Below are 21,240 nucleotides of genomic sequence, written 5' to 3'. Positions count from 1 at the left end.
AGGTTAAGTCATCTATACAGCAAAAATACCATTATATTGCAATTTAGACTGCCTCCTATACAAGTCTCGTGATTTCACAGTCAGCATTAATTTCATTATATGGCTTTGTTTGTTGTGAGCATTTTCAGTTTCAGTGTCAGGCTGCAGGTATAATAAATGGCACTCCACCAGAATATGAGCTCTCAAGATTTGCCAGGACGGAGAAAAAAGATGAAAGTAACATGTATTTATCGACTGCTTGCCTGTTGACTCAGTAAAGCAATGAAGACCAGCTAAATTCTTGGCACCGGCTCAACTTTGCTCCCGAGGAGCCCTCGATTTCCAGATATGCTTCTCACTCGGCAGAAACGCAGCCATTTTCCCATTTCAGTTCCCCGCACAATCATCAGCATTTCTCCCTCCATGACATGAAAACAGACTACGACCGAGTGCCTCTGTGTGTGTGTGTAGTTTCAAACACCTTGTCAGCAATCACTGGGTGGGAGAAAAGCCATAAACTGCACTTTAAGCCTATAATGGGCCACTGCAGCACTGGAAAAACTTAGATAACAATATGCCTCTTCTCTTCCAGACACAAATAGGATCATTATTTTTGATAACTATACAGCAAGCGCTGGATAATTTCATTACACTACTTGCCACTGCATAATGCTAGGCTTCGGCTAAAATGTCATAAATCTGGCCGTATCCATGTTATCACCGTATTTAATTGCAGCGTAAAACAAATCAATAACAATGTCCTTCAAATTATTGGGACATTAGGGTTGATCTATACACACAATTGTACTTCATGCTCCCTTACACCAACACAAGCGTATGTGTGTGACAACGAAACAAAGCGGTTTGAAAAGCTGCTCGGTGACAGGTGCTGAGCGGTCGGCGTATTTCAAAAGGCAGAAGTGGCAATTTACAGCGGGACCTATAAAGTCCATCTCATCTGATGCCCTCGTGTCATCCACCTTGTAAATGATGGACGCTCACGGGTGTGAAAGCTGAGGTGTTTTATTATAAAGAAAGCAGAAGACATTTCACAGGCCACCACTGATTTTCCCCTAATAAATAGCGGCTGTAAATACACTTCTATGTACAATGGAGGGGCAATTTCACCCCTTTTTGGAATCAGTTTGAAAGAACAGTTTCAACAGCAATATTTAATGAATTTGCTGCGAAGGGAAAAGTTGTAAAATGGTATTACTTCACAGGATGGGACTTTGATTCAATGTGGCTAAGAAATCTATCAAACTATAAACATAAGGCAGAAACTGCACATCCTACAATTATCAGACGTTTCACTGCATCAACAGTCTATAAGCTCAACTAATATAATTCATCTTTTTCTACCATGTTGGATAGTTTTCTATTCTGCCTTTATACAGTCTCCTCCACGATGAACTCAATGGTGTGCTGCGGAGACTGGCTAGTCTCCATCATGGTGATTTCATTTCCATCCATGGTGATAGTGGGAACAGTGATGGACTGAGTTCCGAGGACAGAGGACGGCAGGATGACGACCTGTGAGGTTCCCGCCATGGCGCTGAGCTGATCAGATGGGATCATGACAGTCTCAGTACCTCCTTCGCCCCCCTGCAGCACGTAGATGGTTTGCACTGTGCCCGATCCAACCTCCCCTGTGGCGGCCAGAGAAGACAGCACCTTGGCCCCCTCCAGCACCTTCTGGACCTGGGCGGCCTCGGCTGCCTGCGCCGCCTCCTCTGCGGTTTCGAGAGGCATGTCTCCATGCAGCCGGATGTGTTTATCCAGGTTTGAGCGGGAGCGGAAGGCTGCAGGGCAGTGGGCGCAGGGGTAGGGCTTCTCGCCACTGTGTGTACGGGCATGCTCGGTGAGACGGGCGGCCACGCTGAAACTCTTGCCACAGATCCAGCAGCAGAAAGGCCGCAGGCCACTGTGGATGCGCTCATGGTCCCGCAGATGGGGCAGCTGGCGGAAACGCTTGCCACATGTGTCGCACTGGTGGAGGGACAGAGGAGAACGGGGATGTGGGAAAAGGAAAGAGTGCACAGAATGTAAGAGAGATAAAAGGTTGGCAGAAGAGCACAGTTATGTTCACAACAGTGCCACAAACGCGACTGCAAATAATATTTTCAGAGACCTCTCCTTATATTTTTCTGCAGATGCAGCACTTCTGGCTGGGGTAGAGGAAGAGCAGCAGAGCAGGGGGTGAGGGGAGAATGGGGGAGGGTGATAAAAACAATTCATCTGCTGGTGATTTTTAAGCAAGTGAGTCCATCAATTGCTCATCTATGAAGCATCAGAAAACAATTTTAAAGAAGACGGTGCAACATCTTAGAGGTTCAGGCAATATATTAAAGTGTTATGTTAGCTAACATTTAAGAAGCTGCATCCAGATTTCTTCTTGATAAATTACTTTAAAAATTGATTATTATAATATTCTGTTAATCAACAGTGGACCACTGTAAAAAAATGTTACCAGCAAGCTAAAAGCTCAACAGTTTCTATATAAAGTCAAGTAGAGTCCAACTACATACTTGATTAAACCTGCAAAACAACAAAAATAAGACTTTGTTGTGCTTTACTTTGACTCCCACTGGAGAAAATCAGATTGAAACTGAGATTTTTGCAGTTTCAGTAGCTCTGTGAAAACACTCTGATGAAATTACCTTTCCTGTTGAGGTCGAACGCGTTATTTTTTGATTTAAATTAAAATTCATGCCTACAGCTTCCTTTTGCTCCTTGAACCTCGATCTTCAGCATGCCTGGCAGATATAGCTCAAAGCAAAGTCAGAAACATTAAATCAATTTCTACAGCCCAACGCGCTGTGATGGGCTTGGGTGGGTCTATAGTTGATGTCCTGCCTCGTCACCGGATCAGCAGAGAGAGAGTCCTAGAATAGTAACAGGCACAGAGGGGAGCTGACAGGCCCTAACTCAGCCCGGCCATTAATCACAGGTACACAGGGAAGGAAGAAACACCCATAGGACACACACTGCACAAACGGCCAAGGTCCAGAACCAGAGAGATGGCCAGAGCTATGAATGGGCGTGACCACGGAGGGCGAGGAAATACAGGTGCTACTGTGTGTAAAAAGGACAAATTACTATTCACACACACACACTCCTCCTCCTTCTTACCTCAAACGGCCTTTCATTAGTATGTGTCCGCATGTGAACGGTGAAGGTGGAATTGTAGGCAAATTCTTTTTGGCAAATCTGACAGCGGAAGCGGGGTCGGTTTTTGGACTTGCTGAGTGTTCCCTGGAAATGCGCCATCACATGCTCCTCCAGGGCACTGTTGGAGGTAAATCGGCGGCGGCAAGGCCTCACTGGGCATTTGAGAGGTGTCTGGCCCGTGTGGGACAACCGATGGAGGTCAAGGCCCTCCTGGGTCATGCAACGGTGGCCACATAGGTCACACTCGAGCTGAGGGAGAAATAAGGATGAGTAGGAAATCAGGGAGATGGAGAATAGAGTGGGAAAATGAATGACAAGAGAAAAAGATTGTGTCTTTATGGTCCAATTGTGACCTTTTTCAACTGGGCACAAACGTCAGTCCAGCAATACGCTGGGATCAGATAAAAGACACCTCCGTTTGCAGCTTCCGCATGAAAAAACCCATTGATATAACATATGCAATTAAATGATCACAGACTCATATACAGTTTTTTGGTCAAGTTCTCAAATCTGATTCATGAATTTAAGTTGCATTGCAGCACCAATCGATCACCAACCACGTCAACGATGAGAGAAATCAGCGAAGAAGTCTCAAGTGCAGTTTATTCACTGCCCCGTTTTGAGAAAGACTGAACCAGTGCCCAATAAGGAGCAAAACATGGAGGTGGATGATATAACTCAACTCAACATGACAGGTAAAAGATGTTGCAAAAAAACCCCAAACAGAATAATGATCATCTGTGCTGCCTACCTGTCCGGTGCAGCGGCCCCGGCCCTGACCCCGTCCGCGGCCAGCATTCCTCTCCTCCTCCGTGGTCGGACAACGCTGCAGGTGAATTTCGAGCACCGACTGGTTCACAAACTGGGATGAGCAGTGAGGACACGTCGCCGGCTGCTTGTCTGTAATGCAGTGTCAGGTTTCAGACAGATGGTCGTATTATCTCCTCCAATCGAGAAGGATTACGTTTGGAGAAATGTAACAAAAGTAAAATGTCAGTAGAATAAATGCTATTCCTGACATCACAGCGCCGAGTGACGTTTAGAAATAATCAGTTATTCGTCCTCCCCTCCCTCTGCTGCTGGTGTGATTCACTATCTGCAGGTAGAGGGACGAGGTTTGTCTCGGCCAGCAGCTAAGTTTACAAGTATGCGGCAACCTGAGTTAAACCATTACGCGACATACAGACAACTTTTGTTTTTATTAGTCAAGCAGAATAAATTATCGCTTCACAACATTTTCATGTTGTTGAACAGGTGTATTGATATAGTATTAGCTTTGCATTTAATCGTATGCAAAGTGAACAAGTGACCCTGACCAACTGAAGGTGTGGAATTCAGGTAGCAGCACACATACCAAAGGAACAAATCAATGAGGATCTAATTCTCTGCTGAATTTCTTTTTCCCTTGAAAAATGTTATGCAAATAATACTGGAAAGTGTTTATACATTTTGGTGAGATTAATAGACTACTTCCTTTTATATTTCAATCATGCGACATGGACAGAGATGAAGGATTGTTTGCCTTGGCACAGATATCAGCCTATTGAAACCCATTCTGTGTTTTTAGTAACAGCGTTTCAGACTTGACAACTCAAAATATTTTTTTTCTCCACATTTCACAGACACAAATTTATCAATAAAATCATTGAGAGATTAACTAATAATTTGTAGATCCAAAACTAACAGTTATTTTCATTATCAACTGATTTGGCTAATCAATGTATCAATCAACTGATCAGTCTATCTTTCTATGACTTTATTTAAGTTACTTCCCAGAGCACGATGTGGCATCTTCAAGCTGCTTTTTTGACCTACTAACATTTGAAAACCACAAAACACTCAATTTAAAGTGAAAAATCCGCAATACCTCACAACTGTGAACCCAGACCCAGCAACTGTAGGACATTTATGTTTGGTTTATATTTGCGCATCAATTTTCTGCCAAACAGCTAATCAGTTCATCCTTTCTGCTCCGATGAGCTGATGGCTTAGTTGTATTTTGGCAACGCGAACCTGGGTTAGTCTTGAAAACCTGGCTGGCAAATGGCTGACACTGATCGTTCATCAGCATGTCCATAGGTCATCATGCCAACATCTTGCAATCTGCTAACCATCTGTACCGTCTATCCCAGCGGAGCGATCCACTCCGCTCCCCACTGGGACTCTCTAATTAAACCTATAATAAGGACAATCTCAGCCTATGGCCCTTTACTGATCAATGGATCAATCTCTCCAATCATCTCTCTCAGAGGAGCCACGTACCTCTGACCCCTGATGCACGCTGACTCTTCAAGCTTAACTAATGAGGTTGCCTTGCCAACGCCCCCCTCCCCGATTAAGCTGAAGTGTCAACATGTTGACCTAATTCATTTACCTCCACCTTCCTCCTCCATTCCACATGGGAGGTAGATCAATTGAAAGTCATTGACCTAATGCATCGGAGGAACAATGCACATATAACTTGGATGTCTGTTTGTAAATAAACAAGATGGGCCACCCAGGCAAGCTGGGCTGGGCATTTATCAGCAACTTTGCATTAATCAATAGTAGTTCACGGCATGTTGTACTGATATGAGAATAACATCTCACTAGTTTCCATAGCAATGAGGCACATGCATGTGAAATCTTGATATTTTCATCACAGTCTATAACCCTGAAAGGATTCACCCTTTCCTAAGCAAGATCAAAACCCTGATCCAAGACAGACGACAAAAAATGGTCACAGACAATAAATGTGACCTAAAACATGAGTAAAAAATATTTGACGACACAAAAAAACCTGACACTCATCCCTTAAAATCGTTCTATACAAGTTTCTCCTGCTAAACAAGTATGAGGATGAGAGATACACATCAGACTGAGCCCTGAATGTTCACCTTGGTGAGTCAGCGAGTGCAGATCAAGTTCTTTCCTGCGTGTGAAGGCCTCTCCACATTCTGGGCAGGGGAACGGATGGCTGGTATGGAACAGTCTATGTAGATAAAGAAAAGAAAAACCATTAATGTCCATGCCCAAATGAGAGAAATGCAAAAAGCATGCCTCAGAATTACTCTGTACAATGTACAATAAACATACATATTTAATTGAATAAAATAATTACACCTAAGCCCCAATATATTAAAAAGATTTAAAATGTTCCAGATTGAAGACGTGGAGGTGGAAAAAGTCATGTTTTGGTTTTAAGCTGCTGCCCTAAATGTGACTTGCAGGAGGATTTCCAGCGAGTATGTGCTTAGCTGTTCTTCAGGTTAAATAAGGGGTATTAGCTAAGTGTATAACGGCTGGAGATAAAAGAACAGCAGTAAACGGGGAGGAGTCAGGGTCGAGACTATATTTATCCATTGCATAACGTTACACTGGTTATAGCCTTAGGGGAGGAGAGAAGTGTTATGGTGTATTCACCTAATGCTGCATTAGCCTCGCTATCCCAGCATTTAAAAAAAAAAAAGAAAACACGGCAGCTTCTCATAATCAGAACAATTTTTAAAAACATACCTCACTAAATATTGAGTAAGTATATGTATTATGTATTTCATACTACGACAGGCACTGTTTTAGCAAAAGTACTTCATCACACAAGTCACTTAAAGTAAAGTAGGAGGCTAGAGATGATGTGCAAGGACGTCTCAAGGCCTGTGTGAGAGTCCAGGTGGTTCCTATTCCCTGTTAAATGGACAATTGAAATCAATATTTCAGCAACAGCTGACCCTGAGACAACTGGGAGAATTAAAATTTCAGACGGGGTCACCTCTACTTCCAGCCAGATGTTCTATAATGAGTAGGGGTGATGCTCTACGTACGGTATTAGTAGGTAGGTAAGTATACGCAGTACAGTATCAATACTACCCATAGGTTTACACCGACTAGAACTAAAACAATCAGTTCATCATTTCCTGGTTGCGGCTTCTCCAATGTAAAGATCATGCTTTTGCTAATCATCTCCACAGGAAGCTGAGCATATTTATTAAGCTTTTCTTGACCTTGTAAATAAACATAACAATCATAACCCAAGGCTTTCTTCAATAGATGAGCAACATATGAGCAAACTCAATTTCCTCATGGGGGTGGCAAGATTAAAAAATAATAATCTCTGGATTATGGACATTTTTCAAATGAAAGAAAAAAATATTCCAAGGACATCTTCTGACATCTTATGCCGTGCACGTCCCTCCATTTTCAGAAATGTTATAGAATAATCAAAAATATGATCGGCAGAATATGGTCGACATAATAACTGATAGGCAATAATGATAATGATTCCTGCTTTTTCTCAGCCTGTACAACAGAAATTGTTTCCACTGGTTCTGACAGTTAAGTTTCAAGACAATCACAATAGTAACTAAGTATTTGACCAGTTAACCCCTGATTATTGTCCTGCTGGTAAAAATATTTAACTAAACAATTTCAAAACGGTAGAGTCTGAAGTCAAGTCTTTTAGTCTAAACTAAAACAATATATGGTGCACAGAATTTGATTTACCATGAGAACAGGACCAGGTTCTTACACCATCCTGTGTTGTGATCGATATCATCTTAATTGACTGGGTCCCTGTCTGTGTGTCAGTCATCTGATGCTCAAGGGCAACCAGACATCTCCGTTAAGTGTGCGATGCAGCCTTAAGGTTTCCTTCAGGAGTCTGACACGCCTCAGCTACTGTAGCTCCTGGCACGGGTGGGTTATCTAAATCATTCCATTTAGAACTGTCATTCTGGTGTATTTACACAACAAAAAGGGTTTGAAATTAAATATCGACAAATTATCTGCATTTTTTGTGAGACGCTAGAAACTGATGACAACAAAGTGTCATTACTTGTGAACGTTAAGCTGATCCTCCGTGTTGAACCGTGAGGGGCAGTGAGGACACGGGAAGAGATGAGGAGCGCCCTCACTGTCCACATGACACATCTGCATTGAAGGACACAAAAGTCAGGGTCAGTTAAAAAAAATTCACAGGTCGACTAAAAATATGTATATAATATGCAACTATTGAAGAAAATGGAATTCAATATTTTCCTTCCAAATGCATCATCTACCATTTCAGAAGTGAAATGCCTTCGAACAAAGTAACTAAAGTTCATCTCTCAGAATGACTTTCATTTCAATTTCATGTCGTTTGTACTTATGGAATGGAATCAATTCTAGATCAATTTTGGCAAATAGAAAATGGTCGGAAGTGTACCGGTTTTCGTCCACGCTTGCGCCGAGGCTGTGTTGATGTGTGAATGCGTCGGTGTCTCTTCAGGGTGGCTGCCTGGGAGAAGTTTTTGCCACAGACATCGCAGCTGAAGGGCTTGTGGCCCGTGTGGCTCATGCTGTGGCGCAGGAGGCTCTGGGAGTTACTGAAGGCCTTCGTACACAACTTCACAACAATAATGATCCGGATTAGGGCTACACAAATACAACATTCTAAGCATCTCTTGTATAAGAATAAAAAAAAATGTATGATTAAATTTGATAAAATTGTTATTTTTCAAAGCAATTTCGCCTGGGTGCAGAGACACAGAATCTGTCAAATATAATGAGGTTGGACTGCGTCTGCCTCCTCTTACATCATCTTGTCAATGTCAACAGCACAACATAAATGACATTTACCTCAAAGCAAATTATCTCTCAGACTCAAGAAAGGAAACATTTTGATTAAATTCAAATGGCACCTTGCATGTGAAGAGCTTTTCTCCAGTGTGGCTATACACATGGGTGCGGAGGAAGACACGCCGGGTGAAAGTTTTGCCACAATAGGGGCAAACATGGGGTAATGGTGTGCGGGCCCAGTCCTGCAGCAGCTTTGCCGGTGGAGGCTGGTTGGTTTTGTCTGAGTCAGCTGCAGTGCTGCCCTCCGTATCGTCTTTACTGCCTGAACCCTTGTTTTCTGACAACAGTCGATCAAAAAACATTTGATGAAACAACAAAAAGCAGTTCATCAAGACCAAACCCCTGCAACAAATGACTTTTTTCCCCCGTAATTGGCTTTAAAACAATTAATTCAACTTACCTTTAAGTATATTACCCCCCCTCAAGATCCTGAAAGAGGGCCTACTTCTTTTAGGATGGGGTGAATCCAAATCACTGGCACCGGCAGATGGGGAAAGCAGCCGCTTTGAGCTCTGTGGGATATCCTGATTATTAGTGGTGGCTGTTTCATCACCAGTCTCAGCTCCATCCGCCACCTCTGTCCCTGCTGTGAAGCGGTGCTCCCGACGATGATAGAGGTACTGGGTGGTGTTCATAAAGCTAATGCCACATTGTGAGCAACTATGCAGTGGCTCCTTCAGGTCGTGATTCTGCTTACGGTGAGAAACCAGTCCTCCCTCATCGCTGAAGCTCTGCCCACACTGGGTGCACATAAACAACTCAGGCTGTGTGAAAGTGGATGTCACGCTGGTGGCGGAGGGGGCGTCATCTTGCCCCTGCTCCTCTGTCCCATTGCTCGGAGTACAAACGTCCTCTGTTGGTGTGGCTTCAGACACCACCATCGCCTCCTCCTCACCTTTCTGTTTGTGTTGCTTGCGGTGGTAAAGAAAGAGCGTGGTGTTTAGGAAGCTTTCCCCACACACAGAGCAACGGTGTAGAGCTTCCTCAAAGCCGTGTTGGGTCCGGCGGTGGGCCACTAGTTCAGACACCAGGCCAAAGCATGAGCCACAGTCCACACACAGGAGCACTGGCTCAGGCTTAGGCTTCTTGTTCGCCCCTCTCCTCTTGGGAGAGGAATCCTCTGGATTAGAGGTCGAAGAGATCACCTCGGAAACGGGAACATCAGAGCTTTGAGCTGTAGAGGTCTCAATAACCTCCTCTCCCTTTTCCTCTTCTTCAGGTTTCTCCTCTGATTCTAGGCTAAACTTGAGAGAAGAACCATCTGGATCTAAATTTGAGGTGGCGCTCTGAGCTAAAGTAGTCTCTGCATCAGGCTGTGAATCCTGTGTTGACTTGCTCCCAGAGGCTGACTGCTGACATGTCTCTTCTTTACGGTGATGCTGCCAAAGTTCCAGGGTCTTGAAAAGTTCATCACAGTCCCCACACTGGTACAGTATTCGGGGTTGGTCTGACGGCAGTGCAGCTTGCTTGAGTGAACTATTTTCAATTTGCACAGAGGGGTGTGCTGCTAGGACTTGAATCTGTGGAACTGCAACTGTCCTTGATACATTTATTACCTTTTGCTGCAAAAACAAAGGAAGGAAAGAAAAACAAAAATAAGGGATTAACTCAATGTTTCACTTGTTTTTTGTGTGTTTCTTTGTACAAATGGAATTACTCTGTAATATTAATCATATAACTGTTTAGTCGATCCTGCAGTGTTTTTTTTCTTTAATTTTATCGTATCAGGCAGATGAGAAATGAGAATTCAGTACTAGGGTAGTGAGGTCAATTAGAGCAGCATGTGTTTAGAGCCAAGGTTCCTCTGAGAGCTCCAGACTGCCAAGATAAGGCCTCAGACTGGAAGATTACTATCAAACGTTGAATGGGGTTTTACATTTGCTACTTCTATGTAGATGATAAAAACAGAACGTCAAGGTCAAGGTTTAAGGCATCTGAACCTGCATCAGTCACAACAGTACAACATGGAATACTTTATTTCTTAGTTTGCTGTTGATTGATCGTTTTGCCTAATTTGTATCCTTTAAGCAGTCTACATCACTGATGTATGCCTGCCGCACATACACCAAACAGTGTGGACACATGTTCACAGCCTTATGAAGGACAACATCAGAGATATACTGCGTCCTCTCGAGGAGACCATACAGTAGTGTATAACTTCAAAAGCAAAGTTGCTGCACACAGTCCAGAACATATTCAGAGAAATTCTTGTATGACATCTCTGCAGACGATCCGTGTTGAGAAAACTTCATTCACACATTCCTCTGTGGAGGGGTGTGTGTGTGTGTGTGGGTGTGTGTGTGTGTGTGTGTGTGTGTGTGTGTGTGTGTGTGTGTGTGTGTGTGTGTGTGTGTGTGTGTGTGTGTGTGTGTGTGTGTCACTCATAGAGGGAATTAAAGAGCATAAGAGAAGGCAAAGAAATGTGTAATAAAAATATTTGTTGGCTCCCAATTGCATACATGGCCAGCTTTGTCCTAAATGACAGAGGATAAAAGGAGCCTTTGCTTCAGTATAAAAAAATGAGTTGTGATGTTTTTTGATGTTTTGAATTTGAAAAAATTCTCTGTGAAAATAAGCATCTGGAAGGGTTGATAAAAAAACCAACTAAAAAAAACAACTAAAAAAGCTAATTTGTAATTTGCTACAAGGCCAAGCCTTTGACTAATCAAAACAACAGTAAGGCAGAACATACAAAATGCTTAACATATTGCAGAGGCTCTATTTTAAGTTATTAAGGGCAATTCTAACCGTACAATATTTCATACTCCATGCGCAATTATTGTTACCGTTGTTCTTGTGTATTTATATTCTTATCTATATTTAGGCCTGTGGTAGTTTTTGAGAAAAAAAACAATTTTCACATCTTGTTTAATACCTTATTGCTTTTGTACAAATCTTATTTCTTATTTATTTTTTTGATGTTGATCTCCATTTTCTGGTATCCACTTGCTGCTGTTAACACCAAAATTCCCCCTTTGTGGGACGAATAGAGGAATGTCTTGTCTTTTTTAATACTATCTCAATGTTGTTACATATTTTCTTCTACACTTGGAGCATCTATGAAGTGACCCAACTTCCCCTTGAGAATCAATTTCTGTTTCGAATTTCTCAAAGAGTGGCATAGCCATTTAATAAAAGGGCAACAACAAATCAAGTTTTTTGAACTATGTGATAAGAGCGCGAGGTTTGTATTGTTCGACTGACTTGACAGCTTATGTGCAAAGTTCAGACAAAATGGCCTTTCTGTTTGTTGTTAAGTAGTGTTGAAGCATCAATGGTGGATGATACCCCAAACAGGAAACACATTCACATATGATGAAAGTTACACACAACTGAGAGGATCAGGGAGAGCAACTATCAACACTTCGGCATGGTAAAATTTGTACAATGTAATCCTGAGTAAAAAAAAAGTATTATGTGTTACAATTTTTTTTTTAAACAAAGCAAACTGCGAAGAATTTAGGCCTACTTAATCAAGAGCTTCTAATGGTGTCATATGTGAAGTGCATACACTAGTGGATGGAACTTTGAGGCGTTTCAGTTGAGTCACACTTTGGTCCAAAGAGGAAATGAAGGAGTGTCGGTTGTGATGAACTTATCACCAAAAGAGGCTAACTTTGACCTGTTTAGTGGACAGTTTTGGGGAGACATTTCTATAACATTCTCCTTTAAAGCTTGATCCCCTCACTTTCAAATAAAGAGTGCAAATTACACTCAATGAATTTGATCACTGATCTGAAAAATTTGTACAGTGCGTGTTAAAAGAGCTCCCTGCATCTATTTGAGACATGACCAGCCATTGTTTTCTATCAGTGCCACAGTATGTATACAGAAATTTTAATACCTCTAGCTAATGAAATGTGGATGTTTGCAATAACAGCAGTGGCCAGAAAGCCATAAGGTTCAGAGGTGTATGGTTTCCCCAGCTGATTCATATATGAGAAGGCCAATGAGCGATACATCAGGTGAAAAGGTGGCACTGACTGATGCGTTTCTTATGCTTCCACTCTGGCTTTCGACTCAGAACGCAATCTGTCCGTCATGAGTGTCACTGTGCTTTATGGACGTGTGTTGAAGACTGTAAAGAACGGAGCCTGGGCACGAGTTCAGACAGCCATGCTCTTCTGCTAGACGAGGGCCAACGACTCCCTTTAACCCCAAGGGCTTTGTGAGGCAGCCATGAGAGATGCAAAAGAAAACATGTCAAAGTTAAACAGAGTAAGCCACCACATTATACAACTTTCTGCAATTCAGATAGCGTCTTCACAGCGCTCTGAATTAATAGAGCTCCGCATTTCGATGAAATGCATCACAAAAGAATATATTCCCAACAGGGCTCACATTGATAAAAAGCACTGAATGCAAAAAACACAAAGCATTATGGAAAAATCCACAGGGTTCTCGAACGCACTATGAACCAAACAATAGTAATACAACAGAATTAACAGACTTAAGCATAGATTTAGTCTACAGAGGGAACATGCAGAAAAATAAGTTGTAGACCTCAGAAAAGCAAAAGGGTAGCCCGATCAAAAGAAGACATCTACTGAAGCATGAAGAACATCCTGGTGATTCAGCTGGACTTGCTGGATACCATGTAAATGTGGCATCATTGAAATCAATCTGCCCTTGTTCTTTTATCTGGAGTGTTCCCTACCATTAGAAGACTCGGGCACAACGCCAGAGCATTTTGTGCAGTGCCTGAACTGAATGAACATATAAAACTATGCTAAGAGGTCTCTCCTGCTCTGGGGAGAAAGAATACCATATTGCCTCTAATATAGGACATATCTTTCCAGAAACTTAGGTTTAAGAAGCATATGGTTGTCTTATTCTTCAGGACTAAACAATTATGTGTCGATTCCTTACAACAGATATATACAAGTTTTAAGGATCAAGTTCCAGAGGAACTACCATCTTTTACAGGGTGTTGAATTATGGGTTGTTTGTAGCCCAGTACTGTTGCTGAGCTAGTGAGTGTTTTTTAAGTCCATCTAGTGAGTATGTCAGAGTTAATCAGCCTAAAAAGTGTTTGGTTAGTCCACCAATATCCGAAGGCTGCTGCAACGTGTTCTTCTGCCATGGATGAAATAAATTAATGACGAGTGAACACAAGTTCTTAGAAGTTCCCGATGTCTTCACCTCAGAAATTAACCAAGGAGAAAATCTGTGAAACGATTACACCTGTGTCAGAAGACGAGCTCAAAGAGACCAAAGTGTGAAAATGTTGCAATGTCAGAGAAAATACTAATGTGAGAGGACAGAGTGAGAGAGGGACAGAGTTGCTACAGTAACTCAGTCAGCTGACTGGAGGTCACAGCGACAGTGAGATTTTGGAAAGCAGCCAAACATAACACGGTGAGATGGTTATGGGAGGATGAGACAATTGCAGTTCCAATCCATTCAGTTGTTTGGCTAATATTATTTTGTATGGTGCACATAGTGATCCCTTACAAAAATGTATTTCAGGACATGGCGCTCACTCAAAAATGTCACACTCACTCACTTCCTCAGTAAAGTGAAGTTCACTTTTTTCTTGCCAATGTCTGTGCACTGTGAAAACAACAACCTGTGTTGTAACAAGTACAGTCTCTTGTAACCCTGATGCTTTATCATATGATCAAACCAACCTCTCGATTTAACAGGCTTGCGTGCCTCGACTTCATATATACCAGTACATTCAGAACAGTGTTCAAACATTTATTTAATATCTTCCTACTCCAGAGATACCAGTTATACACAGCGCGTTCTGCGCCAGAGGAGTTTCGTTAATCTGTTTTTGATCATTAGAAAGTCGGGCTACTATTTGCCATTTAATTAAGGTTCACAGCAGCGCAGCAGAAGTGTGCTGATGTGTGAATCTTATGTTCTCGTGTCTATGCTGCTATTTGCACACATAAAAATAAACCCCTCATTATGAAATAAAACTTGATGTATTGGTATTTTTGTCACAGACACTCTGAATTCAATTCAGTTTTTAACCTCATCAGTTGATGAAGAAAATATGAGTGAGAAAAAATTCAAATTGAACATCCATAGGCTGAGCAGTGTGAAGTCTATAATCTACAGTCAGTTCACTTTTAGCACTGCCACTGTTTTGATCTGTACCACCTGTTTGCCAAACTAGTGATTCATTTCTCTGATAAACAACATTCTTGTTATTGTTACGTTCGTGTTATTTTGTCATTATGCTAGACAGAAAGCAGGTCCAGGTACAATGAGGACTTAGGAACAAAACTGTTGACTACACTTCCAATGTCAACTCATTTGTTATACAAATCCTCCCACCCTGACATGTTTACATTAAATGTCACTAACCCTGTTTGTGTTTTCTATCTCTCCTAGTGTATCTCTGACCCCAGAGCTGCAGGACCCAAACCCGTCATTATTATTATTTTATTATTATTATTATCATCATCACTAATAATAACAACAACTTAATTGTATTTTTTAATTATAAGTGTCAGTCTGGTAGAGACTAAAGCGGCGGTTGTACAACTGTCCTCTCTCTCTCTCTTCTCTCCTACTGTCTCTCCTCTCACCCTCTTTCTGCCCACCTCTCCTCTCTTCCCCATTTCTCTCCTCACCCCAACCGGTCGAGACAGATGACCACCCACAACTGAGTCTGGTTCTGTCAGAGAATTCTTCCTGTTAAAAGGGAGTTTTTTCTCTCCACCGTCACCAAGTTCTTTGCTCATTGTGGGATCTGTTGGGTTCTCCTGTAATATTGTAATATTGACCTCAGTATGTAAAGTGCCTTGAGACAATGTATGTTGTGATACGGCGCGATACAAATAAAATTGTATTGAATTGAATCAGGGTTCAGGGTTCTGATAAATGTTCAAGAAAGAAGGTTTCCTTCTAGTTCCTCCTCACACTGGTCGAGGGTTAAGGACAGAGGATGTCGCACCCTCTGCAAAGTCCTATGAAGCAAATTGTGATTTGTGAAAATGGGCTAAACAAATTAAATTTGATTGAATGATTGATTGATAAATTGACAATGACTTTCATGTAATTCTCAAGGTATGATTCAGAGGCTTTTGTGCAATCCCACAGCTGGCCATTTGAGACCCTGCCATCACAGTATTGATTTTCTTTTTTTATAGTTCTATTCTTGGACTCAAAACACTCAGGCACAATCACATGGTAAAAATAAAAAAAATTGTTGACTGTGCCAGTATTTACCTGAGCCTGTAGCAATGGAACACTGACAGTGGTGGTTCCAGATGTGTCTGCCGGTTCATCCTCAGCAGTGCATGTCAACTGGTGCTTGAGTACTTCCTCCAGAGTGTCGAACTCCTGGTAGCAGGGGAAGCACATGTACACTGACGAGCTCTCCATGGCTGCCAAGGGATTAGAAATCAAAAACATTTCATAAGAGAAACAGCAATGCAAATTTGACTTGGATAAAAGAATAAAAGTGCAATAGTTCACAAATCCTTGCATGCTTTGAATATTAAAGTAACCTAACGACGTGCGCCTTATACAGATGCCTACCCACCAATGCATTACATTTGAAGTTAGGTTGTGAACATTGCCCTCTCCTGATGAAAACAAGTGCCTGCATACATTAACAAGACAACAGCTTGGACTCAAGAGCCAGAAGGCTAACTCGGAGGTTGCCAAGATGACTCACCATGCTCTGGGCTTGGACTAATTGTAATGTTCTAGCTCATACAGCTGCTAAATGTATACTACAATAAAAGACAATCTCCCTGTAACCCTTCTTCCTCACTAGATACCAATCAGACTACATAATCCACCAGCAAAGCTCCATTTTGAAAAATGATTCAAAAGCTGACTGCTAGCCTGTAATAGTATTTCTGAGTTGTGTCGCAGCCTTCCGCTGGCTACAGTTGTGTGCATTTTATTTGATAGATTTATGTTTATGCCCTTCTTGTGTACCAAGTGCTTGTTGATTAGTGAGTAACTCATACATTGCCCAGTTTCAACGTTCATTCCAGTTCCTGATAATCTTTAACTGGAATCCTTGGAATCCTATCACACAATCCCCGGTGATGCAGTGATCAAAGGATCAAAGTCACATGCACTCCTGCGATCTCATCGCATGTAACATAGTGAATCCTCTCAAAATCCCATCTTTTGAATTATAACAGACACACACACATACAGAATTTATGAATGTATAATGATACGTTGATGATTTTAAGTGGTTGCCAAAAATTGAACTTAGGGAATAACAATGGTGATATTCTATATTGTAAAGAAAACCAACAACGCAATGTGACTGTGTCTAAAAACCTTCCACAGCATGTCTGTGACACACCACATAGGCTCATCTGTTCCTATATAAATGGGTCACAGTTTTATTAGAGAAGGGTACATGTAAATGTTTTTTTTTATAATGCTTCTTTGCTGCAGATGTGATTTAGAGAGTACGTACAGCAGCATGACAGGGAGGATCAATGAGGGATCAACTATAAAAAAAAAACTACCTATCTCCTGGTGTTGTAATGAATTCGCGTCACTGCCACAATGGGGCTCCCTGATGTGCGTCAACAGTTTTTGTAGAACAATGAGTCTACAACACAAAGGATTGCACTTGATCAGGCATTTGCTACACATGCAATACTTGTTACCGTGTTACAAAAATAAAAATCAAGTCAATCAATTCATTCTAGGTCAGCAACTACAAATTGGTTTCACTATCAATTAATCTGCAGATTATACCTGGGGTTAATCGTTCCATCGTTTTATTGAATCAAATCTGAAATTTCAAATTGTACCCTGTGAAGTATACAATACCAAGTGGAAGGAGAATAACAGTTTGGCTTTTTCAATGTGAACAGAGGTTGCTGAAACCCCTGGTGTGGATGCACGTCGTCGTTTTAGCACAAGAGCAGCATTACAGAGTTAAGCTGATTTAATGTAGATGTCACCTCAGGCTATTTCACGACTGCTGCTGCTGTGTTTTAAAAGATGAATGTACACTGCCACAAATTAATCTTTCTGGCTCTACTGGATTAATATGGAGGCTCTGCTCTTTATTTACCCATTGCTATAATGAATGGCTGTATTGGAGGTCTATAGACAATGTTTTTTTTTATCTCCATTAACTTCAAATCACACAAATTCAGAATTGACTGAACTTACTCGCATGAGCTATTCTAAAGCTTCCCCATCTCATCGTGTGTTGTTGACCCTGCCCTGTCAAGTACCTGTCAGGGGACATGACAGCGCCATGTGTAGATGCGTCAGTTGGGGCCCAATAACAAAACTTTTAACCCCCATTTTAAAACCAGCCATGGCCTGTGTCTGGTTGAACCTATTTACCAGCAGAAGTTGCTCCCCTTCCTCCAGATCCCCTTTAATGGCGAGCAGGTGGACACACTACTTGTCCCCCAAACGCCATGAATGTTACTGCAAAATGGAGGATGACCTAACGCCAGCCAGCACTGTGCTTACTGCAGGAGCAATGTCAGCCCGACGCTCGCTCTTCAGTGGACCAGTGTCTTGTGTAGCCACCAGCTAATGCCTCACATCAGCATCACCTTTTTGCTCGAGGGTCTGACTCGTGCCTGAATGAACCACAGCCCTGCAGCTAGCGGAGGGTTAGCCGGTTAGCTCGGCTTCACTACCAGTAAAGTGTTGCTAACATGCAATGAAAGCCATCTTTCCGGCGACAAAGCTAACGTGTCCGCAGCGTGGTGGCTAGCTCCCACGCTAGCTCTGAGGGCTAACGGACCAGCTGAGCGAACGTGCCTTGATTGAAGGCCGTCAAAGCCCGGTTAGCCAGTCACTTGACTCGGTTTGCCGCTTGGGCCAGTGGAGCTCACTTTGTGAAACCAAGGAGAAGAAGAAGAAAAGCCCCGAAGAAGGAGGGCGGGATACGCTTCTTCGGTGGTATAATGGCGGCGACAGACTTAAGTTAACATTAGCTGTCTCCCCCCGTTGAAATCCTCCATACATTAACACCGGCCATATAATATATCTCACCGTAAATGTAAAATTCACATTAAATTAAGTGTAATTATGTCAATATTACTCACCGCACTCGGACGCTGTCGTTTGAGGAAACAGCACAACAAGTTCAGTTTTTTTTTTCTCTGTACGTTACAAGGCTCGGTCCGATTGGCTGGAGCGGTCACTTTGTGAACCAATAGGATTCAGCTACACATAACGCTGGAGCAGTTTGTAGCGCAAAAGCGCGGCGGTTGTGCAGCAGCGAGGTCAGAGGTGACTGGTCGCAGGATGAACTAGGCAAAGATAAAAAACAGTTCTGTCCTTGAATATATATGCTATGTTTTCGGTAATAATAAACAACAGCACGTGCTTCTATTTTCTGACATTTAATAGGCTGAACAATCTGTTGATTTTTAAAGAAAATGGGCTACTTGTGACATGGAGCAGAGAGCTGAAGGTGAGGGGTAAGGTAGGGACAAAAATGAAAATGAAACAGAACTATATTATAGCCTCGGCCTTGCCTTTCATAGGAACAAAGTTTTGTTTTAGTTTAATGGCCCCAATACGCCCTTATATATATATATATATATATATATATATATATATATATATATATATATATATATATATATATATGGCAATCCTGACATCACAGAATAAGCAGCAATAAAAATAATTTCTTAGAATAATAATAATAGATGACAGAAATATGGAGCAAAATCAAAATACACAAATATGCAACTATAGTATGATGGAGAGATTTTCTGAGCGGAAAAATATTTCAGCCTAGAATCAGTAACCTATATTAGGGCCCATTTAACCCACCCAAAAACAGTTGGGGCTGGGTTGTTCGTATAAACATTGTGTGTAGGCTACATGACCTTACATATTTTAACTATGTGAATAAATGAAATGATAGTTAATTCAACTTAACCTTGGTTTTCGTTCACTCAACACAATGCACTTTTTGTAACCTACATTATCACTGGCAACAAACAATGTCTGTGTTTGGTGCTGAGGCCTTTGTTTACAGGCACATATGGCTGGAGAAAGGGAGTGTCATAGGAAATAGATGGAGTTAAGTCTATTAGGCCTATTTGTAAAATTTTTGAACACTTAAACTATTCATCTAAGCCACATTTTATGCCATGGAAATGTTTTCACACAGCACGCCGAGCACAACTTCTGAATGGCGTCAAGTCTTTCCGTTTCTGATAAACAACATAATTGCTGACTTTTTTCCCCCAACGGTGTCAATCTGTGCCAGCAACAGGAAGTGCCTCGTATTACTTCAGCTGCACTCGTGCCCAGAAAGGTCTTTTAAATCTACAAAATATAACACCTATCAGATGCCTGAGTACAGGCAGCTGCATGGTTTCTCGATTCTGCCACATCAAGTATTATATACAGAGGTCAGAGAAAGTATAGACTTGCCCAGCCCAGTCATTTCTGAGAATTACAAAGTGCCCCGATGTGCCCCACTGACTCATTGGGACGACGAGCAGCTCCTCCAGACTGCTTAACCTGACTCCAAATGGTATTAAAGAGCCAGCCGGGCGTTCAGCCAGAGGGGCCGGAGCCACTCAAATAGCAAAGAAATTGTACAATCTGGAAACAGCGGAATAACATTATTCAACCTTGACATATCATATCACCATGATGAAGTCTTAGCAGACATGTTTTTCATCGAAGGTTGCGGTTCATAGACTGCAGGTCCCCGGAGAGGAGGGCTGTGTTGTCAAGCAGCATTGATTACTCAGGATCTTTACATGCACCTTCTTCCTCTTCTCCTTTTCCTCTCATCTACTTCCTCTGACTGTTGTTGTGATATTTTCTAGACACCCCTCTCTCTTAAACTTAGTGTGGTCAGGTGCTAAAAGGTACAATTACGCAGTTAAAAAACAAAACAATTTCAATAAGGTCCATTTTAGTTAGATTAATTTTGGACCATTTCTGGAGGTTATGAGTCTTCTTCATTCCATTTCCTATTTTGAAAAATTGCCTTCACCTTCAAATAACCATGTTTTTCTGCTTGAAAAGAGGGCAATGCTCCAAAGCAGAATTCAAAATCCACCATGAATTAGTTCATGAAAAACAAACTGAGGCTTTTGGAACAACCCTCACAGTCTTCTGACATCACTGAAAAGCTGTGGGTGGATCGTAAACGTGCTGTGCATGATAAAATATCTTAGAACTTGAAGTGATTTGGTGGAAATGACAAAAATAAAAACACAATATCTTCAATATTTTGGGTTTTATTCTGTGTTTGTAGGTCGTTGTGGTTGTTGTTGTTTTTTTTAAAAATGTAATTTTCTAACTGCTGCTCAAAATTCAAAAGTAAACAAGCAAAGCAGTATCTGTACTTCTGCGTTACAAGATCCAGACACAGCTGACTACACAACTTAGTAAAAGGCCTATATCAAGTGCAAGCTATTTTATGAGAAAGCCTTTGCTAGTCTCAGCAAAAACTACTGCTTAGGATTTTATTGATTTTCTCAAAGATTATCTGTAAATGGTTGTAAACTGACTTTTTGGTAACTCAGTTATTTCACAAAATTAAGCAGCTAAATCAAT

General features: G+C 41.6%; 1 protein-coding gene across 4 annotated transcripts; it reads right to left on the bottom strand.

Moving 5' to 3' along the window:
- Positions 1-986: 986 nt before the first annotated feature.
- Positions 987-18,896, bottom strand: znf574 (zinc finger protein 574). 4 transcript variants are annotated; one of them, XM_035629946.2, is made up of 11 exons: positions 18,753-18,795; positions 17,199-17,284; positions 15,928-16,085; positions 9,143-10,304; positions 8,805-9,019; positions 8,330-8,509; positions 7,961-8,055; positions 6,027-6,121; positions 3,902-4,050; positions 3,112-3,399; positions 987-1,968 (listed from the first exon to the last, which is right to left on the bottom strand). In XM_035629946.2, the coding sequence occupies exons 3-11, from the start codon at positions 16,081-16,083 to the stop codon at positions 1,369-1,371; spliced, it is 2,940 nt and encodes a 979-aa protein (XP_035485839.1). In that variant the 5' UTR covers positions 16,084-16,085; positions 17,199-17,284; positions 18,753-18,795; the 3' UTR covers positions 987-1,368. The 4 variants fall into 4 exon arrangements, with proteins under 4 accessions (XP_035485839.1, XP_035485837.1, XP_035485835.1 ...); XM_035629944.2 differs by lacking the exon at positions 17,199-17,284 and having other exon boundaries at positions 18,753-18,896; XM_035629942.2 differs by lacking the exons at positions 17,199-17,284; positions 18,753-18,795 and adding an exon at positions 17,857-17,950.
- Between the last annotated feature and the right edge of the window lie 2,344 nt (positions 18,897-21,240).

The sequence above is a fragment of the Scophthalmus maximus genome, chromosome 1, assembly GCF_022379125.1.
Source record: "Scophthalmus maximus strain ysfricsl-2021 chromosome 1, ASM2237912v1, whole genome shotgun sequence".
In the NCBI taxonomy this organism is placed as follows: Eukaryota; Metazoa; Chordata; class Actinopteri; order Pleuronectiformes; family Scophthalmidae; genus Scophthalmus; species Scophthalmus maximus.
The sequence above is the reverse complement of the archived record's forward strand: the minus strand, read 5'-3'. Positions and strand labels throughout refer to the sequence as shown.